This window comes from Myxine glutinosa, chromosome 13 (assembly GCF_964187855.1).
Source record: "Myxine glutinosa chromosome 13, kmMyxGlut1.1, whole genome shotgun sequence".
Lineage (NCBI taxonomy): Eukaryota > Metazoa > Chordata > Myxini > Myxiniformes > Myxinidae > Myxine > Myxine glutinosa.
In genome coordinates, this window is record NC_136273.1 from 88,162,952 (window position 1) to 88,184,886 (window position 21,935).

General features: G+C 43.2%; 1 protein-coding gene across 2 annotated transcripts in view; it reads left to right on the top strand.

Moving 5' to 3' along the window:
* The window catches only part of LOC137414455 (ADP-ribosylation factor GTPase-activating protein 1-like), a 61,319-nt gene that overhangs the window by 6,343 nt on the left and 33,041 nt on the right, over positions 1–21,935 (top strand). For both annotated transcript variants that reach the window (XM_068099992.2, XM_068099993.2), the window contains exons 3-9: positions 4,791–4,956; positions 10,438–10,541; positions 10,926–11,006; positions 11,108–11,285; positions 14,719–14,775; positions 14,910–14,942; positions 19,508–19,528. In XM_068099992.2, the coding sequence (XP_067956093.1) occupies positions 4,791–4,956; positions 10,438–10,541; positions 10,926–11,006; positions 11,108–11,285; positions 14,719–14,775; positions 14,910–14,942; positions 19,508–19,528 (640 nt within the window). The remainder of the gene's footprint in view (positions 1–4,790; positions 4,957–10,437; positions 10,542–10,925; positions 11,007–11,107; positions 11,286–14,718; positions 14,776–14,909; positions 14,943–19,507; positions 19,529–21,935) is intronic.

The window sequence follows — 21,935 nt, forward strand, 5'->3', positions numbered from 1 at the left end:
TCTGCAAGAAAGCTAAAATTGGGACGGAAGCTCACCCTTCAGCATGACAACGATCCGAAGCACACAGCCTAAGCTGCACTGGAGTGACTAAGGAACAAAAAGATAAATGTCCTTGAGTGGCTCAGTCAGAGCCCCAACCTAAATCTAATCGAAAATCTGTGGCATGACTTGATGATTGCTGTCCATCAGCGCTTCCCATGCAACCTGACTGAGATTGAACAGTTTTATTTTACAGAAAAATGGCAAATATTGCCCAATCAAGGTGTGCAAAGTTGGTAGAGACCTATCCCAACAGAATCACAGCTGGAATTGCTGTCAAAGGTGCTTCCACCAAGTATTTACTCAGGGAGGTGGACACTTATCCAGCCAAGATATTCTAGTTTTGTATTTTTAAAATTATTTTCTGAAATTTGTAGAATTTCTAATTTAGTCTGATTTTTACTTTACTTTCAAAAAGGTCTGATTTCATGCATTTTAATTCCAGGCTATAAGGCAACAAAAGGTGGAAAAATTGAATGGGTTGTAGGCTTTCTTTGGCAATGTGTTTAATTCAATTGAAATAAAATAAAGATTTTAAAGGTAGAAAGAAATGGCTTTGGCATCTTTTACACCACCTTATTTTAAAATGTTAAATTAGTTTTTCGTGACTTGTTTGTTTGTGTCCATTATGATGTCCTTAAAAACAGTAAGATTCCTGTTTGGAATGATTTTCATTTTGTTTGATTACCAGACAGATTTGATTTTGATTACCAGAATTCACCCAAGAGACCAAGTCAGGTTTATATGTGTATTTAAAATAAATGGCATGAGGAGCAATCTACAAAAGAGCAATGTACAAAAACACATGCAACCAACCTGTACCAGAGTGGCCACTGAGACCCCATGCACGCCGTTAAATTTAAGTTAGAATTTATCTGTATGCTCCCCTCCATTCTCTGCACAAATTTGAATTTTTCTCTATGTTCTTCTGGACATCTTCTTCCATGTTGAGGGTTGGAGGTCATAATAGCAGCCCCGACAGCTGTTTTGAGGTCTTCAACTGTTGTTAGGCAGAGATGAGAAATTTCCTCTTTCACATTGCTCCAAAGCAAGTGGTCACATGTTGTTAAGTCCGGACTTCGAGGAGGCCACACTATCTCAGATCCACGTCCAATCCATCGTCCACTGAATTTGTCGTCGAGATATTCTCCAACTGCGAGAGCATAATGTGCTGGTGCACCATCTTGTTGCAAGATAGCTGTTGCCTCGTGACCTCTCTCATGTAGTTGTGGAACAAACCACGGCTGAAGCATGTTCAAATAAGCAGTGTGATTGACGACACTTGTATCACATTTCGTTGTGATTTGTTGTGATTGACAAATATAAACATTTCTGGCTCGATTGCTGAGAAAATAGCACACTCATCTGAAAAAAATACGCTTCATCTTGATGTAATGGTGGGAAATCGCTGCAGAAGAGCCTTGCTCTAAATCAAGTCAAGTCAAGGACACTCCCTATTGAAAAAGCCTTCTTCTCCCATGCCCGCATCGTGCTGCTCCTCGGAGCTGGCTTATCGAACCTTTGGGAATATCTTGTCCTCATGTCTTCAAAACTTGCTCCTTCTCGCGCACGGTCGTGAACCCAAACACAAGCAATCAGTCTCTCTTCTTTGTACTCACTGGTGTCCGTCATGCTGAAGCCATACCTGGAAAACAAATAAGTAACAGGACACACTATTAGGCATAGGGACTTTGTGGCCACTCTGTACAATCAGTACATAATAAATAAACAATCCCCTTACCCACTACCACACATGTGTTCCCACAGTATCAAAAAACGAATGGGATTCCCTTATTATCCTATGTCTTATCTTGGCCCATCAGTCATGTCACAGGAGATAGACATTAGAGACGGACAAGACAGGAAATACCAGAGCTGTGCCTGGCATAGCACAGCTGGTAAGGATGTAGGTCACGTCCCTGCACAGTTTCAGTTAGCGCACCCTCCCAGGCGTTTTCGAGGACACAAAGACAGGAGGAGAGGCTTGGCTGAGTGAGGGTGTGTTGTTGTATGAATGCTTGGCAAAATGACACAACCTATTCTAGGCAGATTCCGGGAAACTCTTTTGAACGATTCTGGAAACTGCTGTTACGCCAATTTCTGGGACTCCTTTTCATCCCCCTGCTATGTAGTTTTTAAAAGGCTCTGGCCCTCACCATTAGCCCTGACATGGGAGAGTAACTTAGCGAGAGTAACTGGGTCAGGAGGGTCGTGGCAGTGAAGTGGGTGCAGAATGGATGAACTGAGGGAGGAGATTGGTGTGCAAATGAGCTTGATGGGGAGATTGGTGAAATTCCGGCTGAGATGGGCTGGACACTTGGTATGGATGGGGAAATAGAGAATGGCAAAGAGTGGATAGGTTGAGAGAACAAGGGAGGAGGAAAAGTGGTAGACCACGGTTGAGAAGATTGTGTGAAGAGGGACATCAGTAAGGCGGGGTGGTTAGGGAGTGGAGAGAGTTCGCTGAGGACAGAGGGGAGTGGAGGAGTATTGTCGTCAAGGCAGGGGAGGAGATTGTTATGAATTGGACCTCACCCCATATAAAAGGAAGAGCAGGAGTAGAAGAAGAGAATGTGCTATATATATAACACACCTGGTTACAAGTGTGCCGCACTGACCGGGTCCTCAGTCAAGGTCCTCAGCATGATCCCATTTCGGCCCTTCAACCTCGATACGGTCAGCTAAGGTGGGCCAGCAGGGGCACATACACATCCACATGCAGCTACAACACCTGGATGCATACATACCCCCACCCCCAGCCAGTGCGAACGCAGACTACAACAGCAACACCTCTTTATGGCCGAAGCCTTTTTTATTATAAAAAACGTTAAAAAAAAAAACTCGCTCCAAACCCACTCAATAAAACCAATCAAAAATCCAGGAAATCAAAAGCCAATAAATCAAACAATAAATCAGAAATCAAAAGGAGAAAGCAAAGCAAACGGGTTGGAACTGTTTATTTGATGGTGCAGCCTCCTGGGCATGCCAAAGTCTAAAGCCTCGGCCTAATGTCAGGTGTGCTTACATTTTCTTTCTTTATTTCACATCCTATGGATGTAAATGAACACTCATTTTACTCTGCGCATGTTGTGCATCACGTGCAGCAAATTTGGCCTCCCTGCGCCTTGTATTTATTACCCTCACCTGAGGAGAGGGTATTGCATTTGAGTCCGTTTGTTTGTCTGTTTGTCTGTCTGTCTGTTTGTCCGCACAGAATAAATATGATGTTCTCTGCAACCGTTGGTCCGATTGACAGGAAATTTTCACCATAGCTGCAACTCCACCTGTAGAATTTTCTAATGATAATTATGACGTCATAGGTCACGTGGTTTGGCCGCCATCTTGGAAAAACCGAAAACTTTGCACCTCTATCTCTGAAAGTGCTGAATAGACAAAATTGAGATGTGGCTCATTTTAAAGAACTCTCCATGGGGAATAAAATATGTTAATGATGATGTCATAGGTACCTCCATTATGACGTCATAATTCGACAAGTACAAAACTTCATCCTATCAAGATGAAATTTCTTGCGTCATGTCTGCATAAACTGGTGGAGAAAAATAAATAATGATGACGTCATCGGTCACGTGGTTCGGCCGCCATCTTGGAAAAACCGAAAACATTTGCACCTCTACATCTCTGAAAGCGCTGCATAGAAAAAATTGAAACATGGCTCATTGTAAAGAACTCTACATGTGGAATAGCATCTGTTAATGATTATGACATAGGTGCCTCTATTATGACGTCATAATTTGACAAGTACAAAATTTCATCCGATCAAGATGAAATTTATTGAGCATAACCTAGGAAGAAATTAGTGGAGAAAAAAATATTGATGACGTCATCGGTCACGTGGTTCGGCCGCCATATTTGTTTGAACACAAAAGCCTTAAAAACCACTGAAAATACATCCTGGCGAGGGTTTGCGATCTGCTTGCTCTTTCTTGTTGTTAGTTGAAAAAAAAAACGTTTCTGTACACCGCCCTTGAGGCTTGGTTTGCAAGCCACCATCTACAATTCCAATTTAAGAGACATATAATTCCCCTTTTATGGAAAATGTTTTTCGAGTTTGTTTTATCCTGAAAAGCAGACTGCAGTGAACACGCATTCGTGTTAAAAGATTGGCCTTTAAAACCTATCCGTATGAAAAGGGGGGGGGGGGGGGGGCGGACAGACATCTGTATTTCCAATTTCATTCATGAATGTTTGTTTCATATATCCTATGGATATGTGCAACAAGTTAAGGTTATTTTTTTTAAGGTTACGAATATCAATGTAATGCACTACATTACAAATGTGTCATCGGATTACGTCTCAAGGTAGAGCGATTGATGTAGTTTTAGTGTACTGATTTGGGGGCTTCCTTTTAATGCAGCCCCTCTATCGGCCTGACAATGGACGCATCCATATGTTACGGCTCCATCCACCTTGCCTCCTCAGGCACCTCACTCATCGACTAGCCTTTCTCCTTCTCTCTCTCCCTCTCCCCTCCCCTCCTCCCACCATACCTGGTAACAACCCCTGTCACCCTGCTCCCTTGTGGAACACCCCCCCCCTGCCCCCCTCCCCACCACCTCCTCTATCGCTGTCCTTTCTTACTGTGACACACACACACACAAACATCCTGTTCTTGAATGTCTGCAACATATGAAGATTTGAACATGACTTCAGAAATGCATTTCCGCTAACATAATTAATTATTATAAATCCCTTGATTTGCTTCTTCTTTTTTCCTTTTCTTCCCCCATTAGTATTGTACGATGCTCAGCAGAAAACCTGGCAGAACATGATCTCCAGAGGATGCTAGCTGGAGGAAACGACAATTTCCGGGAGTTTCTGAAGTTGAATGTCTGCGATCCATCCTGGACAATTCAAGATAAATACCACAGCTTCCAAGCAGCAGCTTACAGGGACAAGGTACTGTAACACCTCATTTATACCATGAATTATCTATTTCAAGGGGTGTAATCATTTTGATGTGTACTGAACTGTGAGCTGTGGACTGTGGATGTTGTTTGCATTGTATGTACTCAAAAGGATCAATACAAATGAAAGGACAAACAAAGCTGTCAGCTTCTTGATGCCCAATAAAATTTTAGAAGCACTTTGTCATTGTGTAGTGCAGGCCTGGTAAAATGTTCAGAACCATTGGACCGGGTTGCAGGCCTGGTAGAACTTTCAGAGCCATTGGACCGGGATGCAGGCCTTGTAGAACTTTCAGAGCCATTGGACCGGGTTGCAGGCCTGGTAGAACTTTCAGAGCCATTGAACCGGGTTGCAGGCCTGGTAGAACTTTCAGAGCCATTGGACCGGGTTGCAAGCCTGGTCAAACTTTCAGAGCCATTGAACCGGGTTGCAAGCCTGGTGAAACTTTCAGAGCAATTGGACTGGGCTGCAAGCCTGGTGAAACTTTCAGAGCCATTGAACCGGGTTGCAAGCCTGGTGAAACTTTCAGAGCCATTGGACCGGGTTGCAAGCCTGGTGAAACTTTCAGAGCCATTGAACCGGGTTGCAAGCCTGGTGAAACTTTCAGAGCCATTGGACCGGGTTGCAAGCCTGGTGAAACTTTCAGAGCCATTGAACCGGGTTGCAAGCCTGGTGAAACTTTCAGAGCCATTGAACCGGGTTGCAAGCCTGGTGAAACTTTCAGAGCCATTGCACCGGGTTGCAAGCTTGGTGAAACTTTCAGAGCCATTGATCCGGGTTGCAAGCCTGATGAAACTTTCAGAGCCATTGGACCGGGTTGCAGGCCTGGTGAAACTTTCAGAGCCATTGAACCGGGTTGCAGGCCTGGTGAAACTTTCAGAGCCATTGCACCGGGTTGCAAGCCTGGTGAAATTTTCAGAGCCATTGCACCGGGTTGCAAGCCTCGTGAAACTTTCAGAGCCATTGGACCGGGTTGCAAGCCTGGTGAAACTTTCAGAGTCATTGAAAATGGGTTGCAAGCCTGGTGAAACTTTCAGAGCCATTGGACCGGGTTGCAAGCCTGGTGAAACTTTCAGAGCCATTGGACCGGGTTGCAAGCCTGGTGAAACTTTCAGAGCCATTGCACCGGGTTGCAAGCCTGGTGAAACTTTCAGAGCCATTGCACTGGGTTGCAAGCCTGGTGAAACTTTCAGAGCTATTGCACCGGGTTGCAGGCCTGGTGAAACTTTCAGAGCCATTGCACCGGGTTGCACGCCTGGTGAAACTTTCAGAGCTATTGCACCGGGTTGCAAGCCTGGTGAAACTTTCAGAGCCATTGCACTGGGTTGCAAGCCTGGTGAAACTTTCAGAGCTATTGCACCGGGTTGCAGGCCTGGTGAAACTTTCAGAGCCATTGCACCGGGTTGCAGGCCTGTTCCCAAAGACCTCATCGAGCGTATGGTAATACCGGCTCGTTTTTGGTGCTGACTCTGCTTTTCCTGTTGTAATCTCCATTTTCTGGTACACTGACTTAAACTTTCTTAGCTAATATGCCGACGCTGCTTCACTGAACGATGCACACCCACGGATGAATGTTCGCTCAGAATTGAAGATATTTTCATTTCTTGCATTTGACGCCGGTTCAGCCTCCATGTTTTCTTCTGTCCAGAGGTGCAAGCAACAATTCGATCTCAAAAGAGCTTCAACAAGGGAGGTTAGCTGCATCTGCCAGTTTCTCGGTGACGAGCGTTGGATGCTTTATGCCAGAAAGGTCCCAGTTGAAGATGGAGTTGGTTTTTGTGATGAATTTTTTTGCTTACGTGGGAACGGGGATGCTTGAGCTTTTCTAGCACAGGAACGCATCATGGAGTGAACGAGGCATAAGTCAATTTTGAAAATTAAACGGAGAAGCACCGAGCATGTTCTAGTAGTAAGGGCATTTTATGAGATATTTCACAAATCTGTTAACTAAATTGTTACCAAAAAATTTCTTCACCAATATGTTTGTAAAGGTGTGTAATAACATGTGTTAAAATGTTGAAGGTCAACTCCCGTGGGAAACCCAGAAAAAAAGCTGTTGAATTCGGGTACCGAAAAATTATTTTCGAGAATTTTTATTTTTTTTAATCGGCCCTTAAGTAACTTATGAGGGGTCAAATAAGGGTTTTTCATGATTCTGAGTTGATTGTTAACATTTATATTTTCACTTTTACATTTACACACAAAGTAGCTTTTATTTCACATACATATATAATACTCAAGCGTTATTTCTCATTCACAATGTCAGAAGTTTCAACAGTCATTGTCTATGTCTTCTTCAGACTCAACAACATCATGACTGCAGTTTCTGCATGTAATGCCATTACGGACTCCACAGGCCGAGATGCACGGAGAGGTGACTTCGATCCAACCCATTGAGTGAAAGGGAGTGTTTCCGTGAATAGAGACAATGTTTAAATCTATATTGTCTCCAACAAACTGAGTGACTGCATTGTTTGTTTCCCCAACCTCCATAAAGACCACCTGATCATTACTTGACAATTCACTTTCACTGGCTGGCACTTTGGCTGTCATCACTGATTGATCCTCAAGCGCAGCATCAACCACAACCTCATCATTGATCTGTTCATCGGTTTCCTCCACAATGGTGTCAAGAGTGCCAGAAGTATCTGGAACATCATCTCCACTCCTACTATTAAGGAAGCAGTATTTGTAGTTTTGTGTCTCCGTGTAAGACTCAGTGTATCCCAGCCGGTGGAACTTGTTTAGCATCCATTTTGACCCAAATCTATGATCAAGTTGTATGGCAAGCCCCATTTGGTGTGGCAATACTCCAGACCGAGGTCGACAGGCCTTAATAAAATTCTGCCCCCAAACGGCAACTCTTTCGTCTGTCTTGACAATCGGTCTCAAGAACATCTGAAGGCTTGCAGGAACAAGTGTCAGCTGACTATCGATGTCAGTCATACTGTGTGTGGTGGGGTATGACTTTGGAACTAAATCAATCAAGGCAATATCACTGGATATGAACTTGAGTGCCGTCTTTATGATCTGAGTCTTCTCATCTCCATGGTCAAGATTAGCATGATGCTCTCGCAGAATATTGTCGGTGCCATCTTTGAGACAGAGTACATCTGCCCTTCTTTCCTGTGTTGTGAAATACAAGGTGTCTTCGTATTTCTCTAGAAGTTTTATCTTTAGCCAATGCTTTGAATAAGAAAGGCTCTTCTCTGGTGACTGATCAAACTCCTGCAGCTTTTCATGGACTTGGTCCATGTTCATTACCCCATGCTCTAATTCTGAGTCTAACCATTCGCAGAATTCAATAAAAACTGCCTCTCGCTCCTCATCAATACTCCTCTGTCCTCTCTTCCTTTTTCCTTCCTCATCAGTCTTGGACAAACTGTCACCTCTCGCAAACATAAGTTTGCATCGCAAATGGTACAGTGTTTCTTCTGCTACCAAGTCGTTGATCCCTTCCAGGCGTCCAGTGACTTCAGTGCCCCAGTCATCCCCGCGACTCCGTGCTGTCTTCAGCAAGCTTGCCTTCAGTGTATCTGCAGTCAAATTATCTGGCACTCTGTATTTCTTTCTAGCTTGTGCTGGATTATTTTTGTAGAGCTGGGCTGCTTGGTTGCAAAGAATGCATACATCCTTATACAGGAGGTCAACTGACTGTGATCTTCTAGAACTGCAGCCAGTTGATGAACTGAACTCACAAGTAGTGCGTCTTCTCGAAAATAATTTTTCGGTACCCGAATTCAACAGCTTTTTTCTGGGTTTCCCACGGGAGTTGAACTCAAACATTTTAACACATGTTATTACACACCTTTACAAACATATTGGTGAAGAAATTTTTTAGTAACAATTTAGTTAACAGATTTTCATATGTTTCCCTTACTATAGTGAAAATTTGCTCTGCAATATTCTGTTTTGCTTTCTGCTACAATTTCTATCTCTATCAAAAGTGAACTGAAACTAAGATGATTCCTGGATTTTTTTTGCGCATGTCCATATGCTTGATTTGTACTGGTCAGTTTCTCTATAAAGGCCACAGTTGGTCCCACATTATTTTGTGGTTGACCGGCGGAGGCTTGGCCTAAGTCTTTCGCGAACCGGCTGGACAGACAAGACGTTTGACGAAGTTTGAGCAGAAATTTGGAGTTTGGACGTGGTGCCAGCGATAGCTCGCGGACTCTTCACGAAGGACACTATGGGTTTTTTAACGTACATCAAGTAATACCTGCAGACAAAACACCCAGTTTAACGTCAATCCGAGTCACGGCACACATATTGATGAATCGCCCTGCCTGAAACACCAGGACAACAGTTTATAGCTGGGCTGAGATTCAAACCCAGGATAGACAGAGGGGGAGTATGCGTAACTCTAGTCCATCCTGCCAGTCCTTAACTGATAACAGTCGTTTGAAAAGTTTACTGGTGGACATTATTTTATGGTGAAATGAGGGATGGGCCTGTATGATGTTGTTCCCTTGTGAAACGTTACATATGATGCTGGAAATCCAGGTTCAAGTTCTATGCGTGCAGCATTCAGTTGTCCATTGTCCATCTAAGTTGTCCATCTAAGTCCTTCAAATTTGTGAAAACGTGCTTTACTATCTGCTAGCATCCTTGTATAGCTCGCAGTTTACCTTGGAGGTGCGTACACTCACCTGTGAGGTATCTAGCTTGGGTTTTGAATCTCGTTCCAGCTATAAACTGTCGTCCTAGTGTTTCACATGCAAGGCCAGGCATCAATTCCTGCGCCGTCCATCGGAATGGCATTAAGCCGGAGAAACCGTTTACCGGCACCGGTTGTTGGTGGACAATAAAGATCACACCCCAAGGTGTCTTTCACGAAGAGTAGGTGAGTTATCGCCGGCAACCTGAACAAATTCCAAAATTCCTAATTTCCACCTCAGTCGAACATCAGGCTTGGCCAGCCGGTTTGTGAATGATTTGGGCTAAAAATTCTCCCTGGCTGACTCCTCAAGAAGGTGTGAATAGTTGAGGCCTTTTAAAAAAGCAGTAGTAGTAGATCTGCTGGTGTGCCTGATCTGCACCTGTTCCTCGAGGAACAGGTGAGGCTATTGTAATTGGTCTGTGCGTCAGTGAGTGTGAGTGTGCCGACACATCTGTGCTTTAATGAAGTTCATTCATGATTTCATTCATTCATATGTATGCCAGAAAGGATTTGCATTATTAAATACTCAGTCTTGTTCCTTTGGATCAGGATAATTTACAAAATGTGACTTCAAAAATATTTTTTTTAATGTAACTTAAAATTTACATCATGGAAACCAAGTAATTATGGATCAAATTGTGCCATTGGTTTGGAAGGTTTGATGCCGGTTGGCAACATCAACCTTTGACCTTTGTTGTGCTTTGTGTACAAGGTCCTCCATCAACCGTGGTCCACTTTAAAAAAGAAGAAATCATCCAGCCTCAGTTTTACCATGAGTATCACGTGTTGTTGTGCATCTTGCTCCATAGCTCTCAGAAAAGGTTTCCAAATGGGAGGGCTCGATGGAGACGTCGTCTTTGAAAAGCTGGACACCCACCCAACCCAAGCTTCCTTTCCCAACATTTTCCAGCAGGTTAGATCACCTTCCATTGGGAGTCGCTGAAATGTGTTGAAAGTTCCCATTCGTGTGCGTGCATGCATCATCTACATCTACTTGAATATATGTCATTCATTCTCAGATCTACTGGAATCTATATATATATATATATATATATATATATACCTCAGCAAAGCCTCCTCCCCCCAAGCCCTCTACCTCCCACAGATCTCCCGATGTCCCTGCTCTCAAATGTTGTACTTGTGTGTTTCCCCACTCTCTCCCCATCTTGTCTCCCGCTCCCTTTATTTCCTCTTGTGTGTCCGTTTTTTGTTTGTTTTTGTTTTTGTCATTAACGTTAGCTCTTCCATGAGCCTCGATCTTGTATACAAAAAAAAAAAAAAAGTGACTTATTTACAGCAGGGAAACCAAGTTACTGCGATCAAACTCCGCCACTGCGTTGGAAGATTTGATGCCAGCTGGCAACGACAACTGTTCTAGGTAAGTGCATGACGAGGATGGAGCTCCATTGTTTATTTTGGATTACGTTTGAATTGTGTTATGTAAGATAAATGATATAATGCCATTGTTTTTTTTCCCAGTGCCTTCAAGCTAAGTTTATGTGGGCCCCAGACAACAAACTTGCATTTCCTTCACCGGAGTCATGGCCATGGAGGTCAGGGAAAGCAGTATATAGGATTTGGCAGCTCTGATGCGGTGGAGAAAGAAGAAGAAGAAGAAGAAGAACTGCGGAATAACACAGTTTCGTCTCTTCATTCGGTACTTGCGGTTTGAGACGAGCAGTGTCACGTGACACAATGCAACGATTGAAGCCGTAATGCGGTGTCAGTTAAATCATTAGATTACTGTATTCAAATATGCCAAAAAAAAAAATTTGTCACATGTCATCAGTGAAGTTATTTCAGTTGTAAAAACTGAAAAGTTAAAAACATTGTAAGGTTTGTAAGTCAAAAACTTTTTTTGGGGGTTAAATTAAATTATTGGCTTTTTATCATAGAAGTACGCGCACTCACCTCGAAGCCGTCTTGCCTGGGTTTGAATCCCGACCCAGTAATAAACCATCATCCCAGTGTTTCTCAGGCAAGCTGATTCATCAATGGGTGTGCCGTCCCTTAAAATGGACGTTAAATGGACGTCCCGTCTGCTGGTATTAGTTGGTGGACAATAAAGATCCTACGGTGTCCTCCATGAAGAGTCGGTGAGCTATCGCCAGCACCCTGAACAAGTTACAAATTCCTGCTCTAACGAGTAGAGGGCATTGCATCGGCGGCACAGCCTCAGCCAATGATGTTATGATGCAGCCTAGTGCCGCATATGGCCGAAGAATATAAGAATTACTGTCTTTATACCAAGTTCATGGACTATCTTGATTCATTGATACATATTTTCCTTTAGTCAACATTATGATGGTGGCTGGGAGGGTTGAGGGGAAGGGATGGGTGGGGGTTAATTTACTTTTTAAATCAATTTAGATTTAACCAACATGTTATAGTGGAAGGCCACATATTTACTTTACAAAAAGTCAATCAATTTACTGCATATGAAGCCATTGCCTCGGTCCGAACCGAAGACCGAGGAGGCAAGTTATTGAAAAGGATAAACTTTCGCACACTGAGTGGTTCTTGCCAGCATAAGTACTTGGGAGAATATCAGATGGTGTGTGTGTGTGTGTGTGTGTGTGTGTGTGTGTGTGTGTGTTTGTGTGTGTGTGTGTGCACGCGCGTCTACATCCACGTCCGCATCCGTGCCTGCATATATCTATTTTTTCGCTTTAAAATGGTTTTCTCTATAACCGCTTGTCTGATTGATGCAAAATTTTATACATATTGTTACGTTTATGGGGGCAGATGAAAGCATACCGTAGGAAAGATAGGATTGTATAATTATAGCATCGACCATGGACATGTAGGAGAAATATCGATGTACTTAAGTAGGGAAACTATAGCTTAAGATTGTTTATGTGTCTTCACACGAGGGGCGAATGAGTGCTAATTAGTGTAGGGATTAAGGCTAATTTTCCACAGTATGTGATTTCCCCTCTGTAATTTCCCCTTTACGTTTTGCTGGCAAGGCCGGCCATAAAACCTCCTTTATACAACATTTACAACCGCCGACAAAAGCCAAGCAGAGCCGATCGAACGAAGCCCCGTCTCTAAAGGATCATAGTAAACAGGCCACACCCCTGAGGAACATGATTAGCCCAGAGGTTGTGGGCGGGGCGAACTGGGAGGCGAATGATATGATTGGCTCTCTGGAGTTAAGAAGGACAGTGCGCTCGGTGCCTGAGTTTGGACAAGAAGGCTGTGCCATATTGTTGTTTTCTGAACGTGTGCTGGACTGTAGTTTTGGTGCGCGCTTTTGAAGAGTGAGGAGCTCTTGGCTGCGTGGGCAGCATTGTGAGGGAGGTTTTGGCTGTGGTGCTCTTCGGAGGGGTAGGAGGCCGCAAGCGAGGCGAAGGAGGCCGTCTTCACCATTTGCCTTCGACGCCCGGGCTTTTTGTCGGCCGTCGCAATCTTGTTCGTTCAGGCGCGGGAAGGGCTGAATTTGACCATCGCCACCACTCACTGAAGTGAACACTTTGGAGACAAATAAGGCCGGCACGAAAAGGAAACATTTTATTTTATTTTATATTCCCCTGTGTGTCCGTTTTTATGTCTGTTGCTTATGTCTTTATGTTTATGCTGTTTATGTTTATGTCTGTTGTTTTGATTCCGTTTTTGAAACTGTGGAAGGTCCCTCAAAATAGGATTTAGTTTTTACCTCATCATTCATTTTATTCTTCGAGTTATTTTCATTAAATTCATTATTGTTGAATCTATTGTGGTGTTTGCGTGTTTTGTGGTTTCGGAATAAACCCGTGTGTTCCGTTCAGATAAACGCTTTGCATTCCCTCATCCCGCGTGCAGCAAAAATACCGCCATTTTCGGGCTGCTGCCTCGGGAGTAAAACTGTTCGGCGATTCATCCAAGGCTGATTTTAATCGCTACGGACACGACAATATGAAGGACTCCTCATGGAGAATATTTTATTGCCAACTCTGACATCATAGTTCACTTGGTATGGCAGCCATATTGGATTAAAGGGAAAAAATTGGACGTCATTTTCTCCAAAACTGCTCAATGAAAAAATTTTAAACCTGGAATATCTCATCAACTTGCCATGGGGTATATATGGTGATAACGATGACATCATCGGTGAAGTGGTATTCCAGCCATAATTGTTTCAATTGAAATCTTTATCCGAAAAATCTGAAACTTCATATGTCGGATCTATGACCCAATGCGAGCGGATAATTAAATTTATGACGTTCATAACACATCCCAAGAAACTATGTGACCTAATAGGGTGCATGGATGACATGGGCATATGGGCCAGGGCCATAATAGTAGTGTGTTCAGTTAATGATGGTATATTTGTTCAGAATGAACGCGTGGGGTGAGACTATGCGCTCTGTGATTGGTGTTCTACTTTTTGTAACTTTTGTTCATGGTTTTGATGATATTGATGTTAAGTGTAAATTGTTAAAAAGACAGTTAATGTCCATGTAAAAGTATAACAGGCCTTGCAAAAATGTCAACACAAAGTGTGAAATTTTGGACTTTACACCTGTCCTCCCCTTACTCGTACCGCCTCCCTTTACTCGTACCTCCTCCCCTCACTCGTACCTCCTCCCCTCACTCGTACCTCCTCCCCTTACTCGTACCTCCTCCCCTTACTCGTACCTCCTCCCCTTACTCGTACCTCCTCCCCTTACTCGTACCTCCTCCCCTTACTCGTACCTCCTCCCCTTACTCGTACCTCCTCCCCCTACTCATACTTCCTCCCCCCATACTCATACCTCCTCCCCCTACTTGTACCTTCTCCCCCTACTTCTACCTCCTCCCCATACTTCTACCGCCTCCCCATACTTCTACCTCCTCCCCCTACTCGTACCTCCTTCCCCATCCTTTTCTTCCTTTTCTCTCCCCACCTTTTCTCAATTTAACTCGTCACCATCCTTCCGCTGCATATATATGTTAATTGACTCCAAGATGTAGATACCATAGGGATGTGATGATTCAAATGAAAAGCTATCATGTGTGCATGTGCACACTTTATTGCGCCTCCGTGCATGTCATTGCACATTGCACTTATATATAATTGGTATATATATATATATAAACGTCATGATATTGTGGTTGGTCCCACACAGGGCTGGAGTAGTCTTGCCACCGGTGCGAGCAAGTTTGCTGCTGCTGCGAAGGAAGGAGTGAGTACCACACATTTGTTTATTGTTGCTACAACAAATTGTTTTTTGCCTAATATTGATTTGTGAATCATTTGTAAGCCGACAAGTGCTTATTTTGCTTTCATTTTGAATCACTTTTCTTCCCATTCTTGCAGGCTGCCAAGCTGGGATCACAAGCCTCATTGAAGGTTAATTAACTAGTAAACAATATTGTACTCATCATTGTATATTGTAAACTACCATATGATGTTCATCAACTTTTTAACTTATTTACCGACTGTTGTTTATATTGACATTTGTTTCTTTCATTCCTAAAGTTTGCATATGAAACTCAACTAGAATGTTTTTTTTGCGTCAAACAACATTCAATGAGAAAAACAAAACACTTAGAGATAACCATTATTGTGGAAAGCATTTATTTTACTTAATATTTCATGGAAGATTTGTACATTTAACACATTGTTCAAAAATTCCCATCACATCTCTGTACTCCATAATCTTTTTGCTTTTCGTTTTCCAAGGTAGATAGTTTGTTGTTCACCTCCTTTTTGTCATGGTCACCTGATGCTTGGCCTGTTTGCATTCATATCTGAACACGAATGCTAAGAATCGCAGGTCCTAGTCCATTATCATGTGATGATTGGCCTATTGCCTCTTAATGCCTGGAATGCATGTTGCATGTAGAGTACAATGCATGTCCTTGTCCTTAAGTAATGAATGCCATAGATCACTGGGGAAAAAAAATGCATACACGTATTTGGGGTTTTGTTCAACATGTATTATATAGGATTTGAAAGTTGTGTCCCAGCTATCGAAGCTGATCAACGTGATGAACTTGGTATGACAACCTTCCTGTGACTGATTGAATCTCAAATTCCAAATATTGCTGTGCATTTTTCCCATCGGTTGGTTGTTATCTCCATAATTTGTGTTTTAGAAGGTGGAACGGAGTCCTCCCAGGACTCGAAGTATCCACACCCTTTTCGATGAGGGATTTCGATTCATGGGCCAAGTTGTGAAGTTGTGTTGTTCTCAGAGTTGTGTTCCACGGGCTCTTTTCAGGATCGTCACTGAGCCACCACACAGCCTCCAATTGTAGTTTGTTTCTGTAATGTTCCCAGAGATGTTTTGTAGGATCTTTTTGAGGTTCTTCTTTATCATTCTTGTTGCTCCAATTATCCCTGGTACAATTTTGGTGCTCTTCAGCTTCCAGGATCTTTTCACTTCATTTTTAAGGTCTTGATATTTGGTCATTTTCTTGATTTCTGCATTATTTAGACCAAAATCACTGGGCACTGAAACCTCAATCAGCAATGCCTTATTTTCCTTATTGTTTCTGAGTACAATGTCCGGTCGCAATGCTTTGTTTTCTATGTTCATGCTGGATGAGATCATCAGGTCATACGTGAGCATTATGTCCTTGTTTTCAGTGATTGCTTTTGGTTCATGTTTCCATGAGTTTTGTGGAACTGGGATATTGAATTTTTTGCAGATGTGCCAGTGGATTACCCGACATACCTTGTTGTGCCTTTGGGTGTACAGCTGTTCTGACATGAGTTTTTTGCATCCCGATAGGAGGTGCCTTGTGCTTTCTGTTTCTACCTTGCAGAACCTATACTTGTCTGATTGACTCAGTCCTGCCGTCTTATTAAAGCCATTGGTGTAGTGTCCTTGGTCTTGGGCATTAATAATGATTCGTTCTCCGTCCCAGTTGGGCTGACCTCTTCTTAGCCATTCCAGTGATCCTTCTTTGTCTATCCCCCAATCTGTCCAACTCTTTGTTATATTTCCCTGCTCTTTTGTCTTTCATCCAGTTGTCACTATACTGTATATCTGCTAGTATTTCATCTTGTATTCTTATTTTGTCTTTTTCGCAATCATTGGGGCTGTATTTGTTGTTGTTTTGGTTTGGTGAGTGATATCTTGACATGCACTATTCACACCTGTCTTTGGAAGTATTTTGCAAGATGAGTTTTTTTTGTAAGTTATTGGGATGCATTGATATTTGTAGAACATATTGTGCATAGTGAGGAGTTTCCTTGTTTTGATATCTAGTTTTTTTTTATATCCGCTTGTGGCCAGTTTATTCCGCAGCTGTACTAGAACACTGGTACTGCTAGTTGGTTTATGGCTTTGATTTTGTTTCTTGGGGTGAGATCTTTTTTCAGGATCAGCCTCGTTCTACGCAGGTATTCTTCGGTAATTGTTTTGTGCATTTGTTTAATGACAAATTTGGTGGCCCTCTTCTACCCCCGAGGTATTTGTAAAGTGTTTTGTTGTCTAGCTCCTGTGTTGTACCACAGTCAATTTTTATGTTTTCCATTTTTGTTGGTCTACCTTGCATGAATCTGCACTTAGCACACTTATCCAGGCCAAATTCCATTTGGATGTCGTCGGAGAACCGTTTCATTCATTTCAGTTGTTATGCCAATTTTTTGTCGTTTGGTGCAAAGAGGTTTAAATCATTCATGTACAGTAGATGTGTCACTTTTCTTGTTTCTTTGGATGTTCTTTTATTGGATGTTAGGGTGTATCCGTATCCTTGCTTTAATGAGATTACTAAGTGGATCCAGCACCAGACAAAACGGGAAAGGGGGAAAGGCTGTCTCCCTGGAAGATCCTGTGTCGTATCTTTACTCTTGGTATTTCAATCTTTCCTTGTGAGTGCTGCAGGATTAGTGTGGTATTTCATAGATCCATCGCTTTCTCAATCAGCTTGATTATTTGGGGATTTATCTTGTACATTTGCATGCACTTTATCGTCCATGAATGTGGAACACCATCAAAAGCTTTTTTTTGTATTGCCATTTTTGAGTATGGCCTTGTTTTGTAGTAGGTGGTCTATTGTTCCGTGACTTCCTATTTTGCTTCCCTTCTGTTCTGCCTCTAGGCCTCCTTGTTGTGTTAGGTGGTGGTACATTGTTTCTGTGACGATTCCTTTTAAATATTTCGACGTTGTTGGTAGACAGGTTATTGGCCGGTATTTATGGGGTAGTTGGGTCTCTTCAGATTTTGGGATGAGGAAGGTGTTACCTTCTGTGAGCCATTCATCCATTCCCTGATCCCCTTGGATAAGGTCATTGAACGCTCGAGCATAGTGAACGTGGAGAGCATCAAATTGCTTTAAGCAGAAGTTCGGGATCCCATCTGGGCCTGGGCTTTTGAAGTTTGCCATCTTTGCAAGTTGTTGTCTTGTCATTTCTGCATAATGTTTGTGTCGTCAGTATGTCCATGTGTGTGTTTTTTTATACATGGGCTAGGCTCGTAATAGAGCTGACACACACACACACACACACACACACACACACACTCACACACATGGACATATTGATGAGACAAACACTTGACACAGCCGAGGTTGGGGAAAGTTGCCTTCACTGCCATAACTTCCCGGGATACTCTGGATACCGGCGAAGATGTCATAACAATGGCGCCGCTTTTCGCACCATACTCAGCAGGGCATTTCTTCAGGAGGCATTCCCTCCTCCCCATGGATGCCAACCGATGGGGATTGTCCATGCGCTAGATATTTTTCAAGCAAGGAAGCCGCACATACTATTTTAAAAGTCTGGTATGACTTCAACCGGTCCAGTCCGACAGGTGTTTTTTAGTAGGGACCATCTCCTTACTGGATGGTCGTTGCCCCCCCTACGGAAGCTCATCCGCCCTTTGCCAGGTGTAGTTTGTAGTCCTCGCAGGGTGTCACAGTCACCCTTTCCACTAGCGAAGCCAGTGAGGGGTGTCGGTTTAGCTGCAGATTTCCTGACCATCCTGCAGGTAACACTGATTTATATGTTTCCAGTGGCAGTCCCAAAAGACTGACCTGACTGAAATCTGACCTTACCTGTTGTCATCATCCATTGCCCTTTCATTGTCATCGAGAGTAACTTGCATTATTGCTGGGAATGAAGCTGCACCGATGATGTGGTGCCCCTTGTAGGTTATAGCAGGAATTTGTCAATCGGACAGGGAGATGGAGATAGCTCACCTACTCTTCGCAAAGGACACCTGAGGATCATTAACATTCATCATCTAATATTGGCAGACTGGACGCTCAAATTAACGTCCTTCCGATGCACAGCTAATGATGTAGCTCGGACCCTGCTTCCCAAACACTATGGTGACAATTTGTATCTGGTTGAGGATTTGAACCCAGGCTAAACAGCTTTGAGGTGAGTGCATACCACCAAGGTAGCTTTCCTCATTTAAAATGTCAGCCTTCCTCCAATAGGACATACTTGTGTTAGCAGTTGATTATTTATCCTCCCGTCGATTATAAAACACCCAAAGGAATACTTCAAATTGATGCGTGGAAGTTGGTGAAAGCAATTTCAGTTGCTGCTGCGAGTGAGTGATATCTGTGTAGAATGTAGAAATGTTGCTGCCATGCAGTGAGATAGCCTCAACTAACTTTACATCGAGGTTCCTGTGAATATCCACAACAATTGCTCAAATCGCCAAAGGTTTGGCCTCCAGAAAGGTGAAGCTTCCAAGGGATCGTGGGAGTAGGAGCTGGCATGAAGGCTCTGGATATTATTCATTGGTCATTTATTTTCCATGAATTACATTTTGTTTACAATGTCTTTCGCAGAAATATTTTAAATGGTGTGCATTTACATTTTCTGTGCTTGCATGCCGTTGTACGCCATTACCCACAGTGAAGTACAGTGTTTGCCTGCTTGCTGCGTCTCCTCACTGACGTCCATCTTCCCCTTTGCCGTTGCCCCTGCTGGACGCTGTAATTCCTCTCAAGCTATGGAAAAGCAAACCACAGGTGAATACCGGGACATCGACTGTGATGTGGAATGCAATGCAGTCGGACACGGTACACGAGAGAGCCGTTTGGATAACGATCGGCAACGGCTCCAGTGTTTGTATAATTGTGTGTGTGTCGTGGTTTATCGAGTCCAGCGACACCACAGGGAATCAGCAGTTTGACACACAAGCAAATCCATGTATTACGCTTAATAATTGATGGCGACCAATTTGGATCCTCGGGAAGAATTTGGATCCTCGTTTTGGATCCTCGTTTTGGATCCTCGTTGATTTGGATCCTCGTTTTGGATCCTCGTTGATTTGGATCCTCGTTGGGAAGAATTTGGATCCTCGTTTTGGATCCTCGTTTTGGATCCTCGTTGATTTGGATCCTCGTTTTGGATCCTCGTTGATTTGGATCCTCGTTGGGAGGAATTTGGATCCTCGTTTTGGATCCTCGTTTTGGATCCTCGTTGGATCCTCGTTGATTTGGATCCTCGTTGGGAAGAATTTGAATCCTCGTTTTGGATCCTCGTTTTGGATCCTCGTTTTGGATCCTCGTTGATTTGGATCCTCGTTTTGGATCCTCGTTTTGGATCCTCGTTGGATCCTCGTTGATTTGGATCCTCGTTGGGAAGAATTTGAATCCTCATTTTGGATCCTCGTTTTGGATCCTCGTTGATTTGGATCCTCGTTTTGGATCCTCGTTTTGGATCCTCGTTGGATCCTCGTTGATTTGGATCCTCATTGGGAAGAATTTGAATCCTCGTTTTGAATCCTCGTTGGATCCTCGTTGGATCCTCGTTGGGAGGAATTTGGATCCTCGTTTTGGAGCCTCGTTGAATCCTCGTTGATTTGGATCCTCGTTTTGGATCCTCGTTGGATCCTCGTTGATTTGGATCCTCGTTGGGAAGAATTTGAATCCTCGTTTTGGATCCTCGTTTTGGATCCTCGTTGATTTGGATCCTCGTTTTGGATCCTCGTTTTGGATCCTCGTTGGATCCTCGTTGATTTGGATCCTCGTTGGGAAGAATTTGAATCCTCGTTTTGGATCCTCGTTGATTTGGATCCTCGTTTTGGATCCTCGTTTTGGATCCTCGTTGGATCCTCGTTGATTTGGATCCTCATTGGGAAGAATTTGAATCCTCGTTTTGAATCCTCGTTGGATCCTCGTTGATTTGGATCCTTGTTGGGAGGAATTTGGATCCTCGTTTTGGAGCCTCGTTGGATCCTCGTTGATTTGGATCCTCGTTGGGAGGAATTTGGATCCTCGTTTTGGATCCTCGTTTTGGATCCTCATTGATTTGGATCCTCGTTGGGAGGAATTTGGATCCTCGTTTTGGATCCCAAACCACATCATCCTTTGGAATTTGGAAGGAATTTGAAGCTGGCTGTCAGTACCAGCAAATGCTGACAATGAAGTCTGACAATTCTAACTTAACTTAAGTAACTTCCAGCAAATATCTTTTGGATAAATGACAAATGTCTCGTTGATTTCATTTACAGTGGGTTTGTCGTGCTATCTCGTTATGTCCCTTTCTGGTGTATAACTGGTTAAATCCGTCACCTGGGTGAGATCGAGCCATTAATATGATAAAGGTCCCACCAAATATGATGAGTAAACTATTGGGTTTTTATTTTTAGGATTGCGTCAAGCATCCTTTTGATAATCGAATGAAAGCACAAAATGTTTATATCAAATTTAACTACAATTTGATTTTGTCCTTTGAATGTGGATGTTAAAGTTGTCTGCGTCCATTCTTGAATTGGTGGTTTGAGATGTGCTGAAAGGTGTCCAGGCTCGACTGGAAGGCCCGACCAACCTGAGGTTGCGGTTCAGCAAAGTTGTTTAATTTAACCATAAGTTTTTATTTTTTAGCCATTTATTTATTTTAACCTTGAATGTGCATTATATTCAGGTTAGTTAGAGACGTTTGTTTGTATACTCTCTTCACTGTGTGTATCTGTGTCTTGAAACTCATCGTTGAGATCAAGAAAAAGGATCAACTTAATGGTGGAACATTGAATCAATTCATTCATTTTGTATGTAACCTGTTGCTGCTGATTGTATCGTTGCCGAGAGCGCCCTGTGCTGCTGATGCAGTGCTCACTGTTAGTTGGAGCAGGAATTTGGGATTTGGCCAGGGTGCCGCAAATAGCTTGCCTACTCTTCACGAAAGACACCATAGGATCTTTAACATCTCCCAACTGAAACCGCTACACCGATTTTAATGTCCATCCGATGCACGGTACACCGTCCCTCAGATACCCTGCCTGCGAAACACCGGGATTACAGTTCATAGCTGGCTCGGGATTTGAACCCAGACTGGAGCGCTCAGGGCAGGGGCGAGTGTGCGAACTTCTCGGGCCTAGGCCATCCATCCTGCCAGCCATGAACGTTCCATGCAGGTCGGGGATGCAACTTT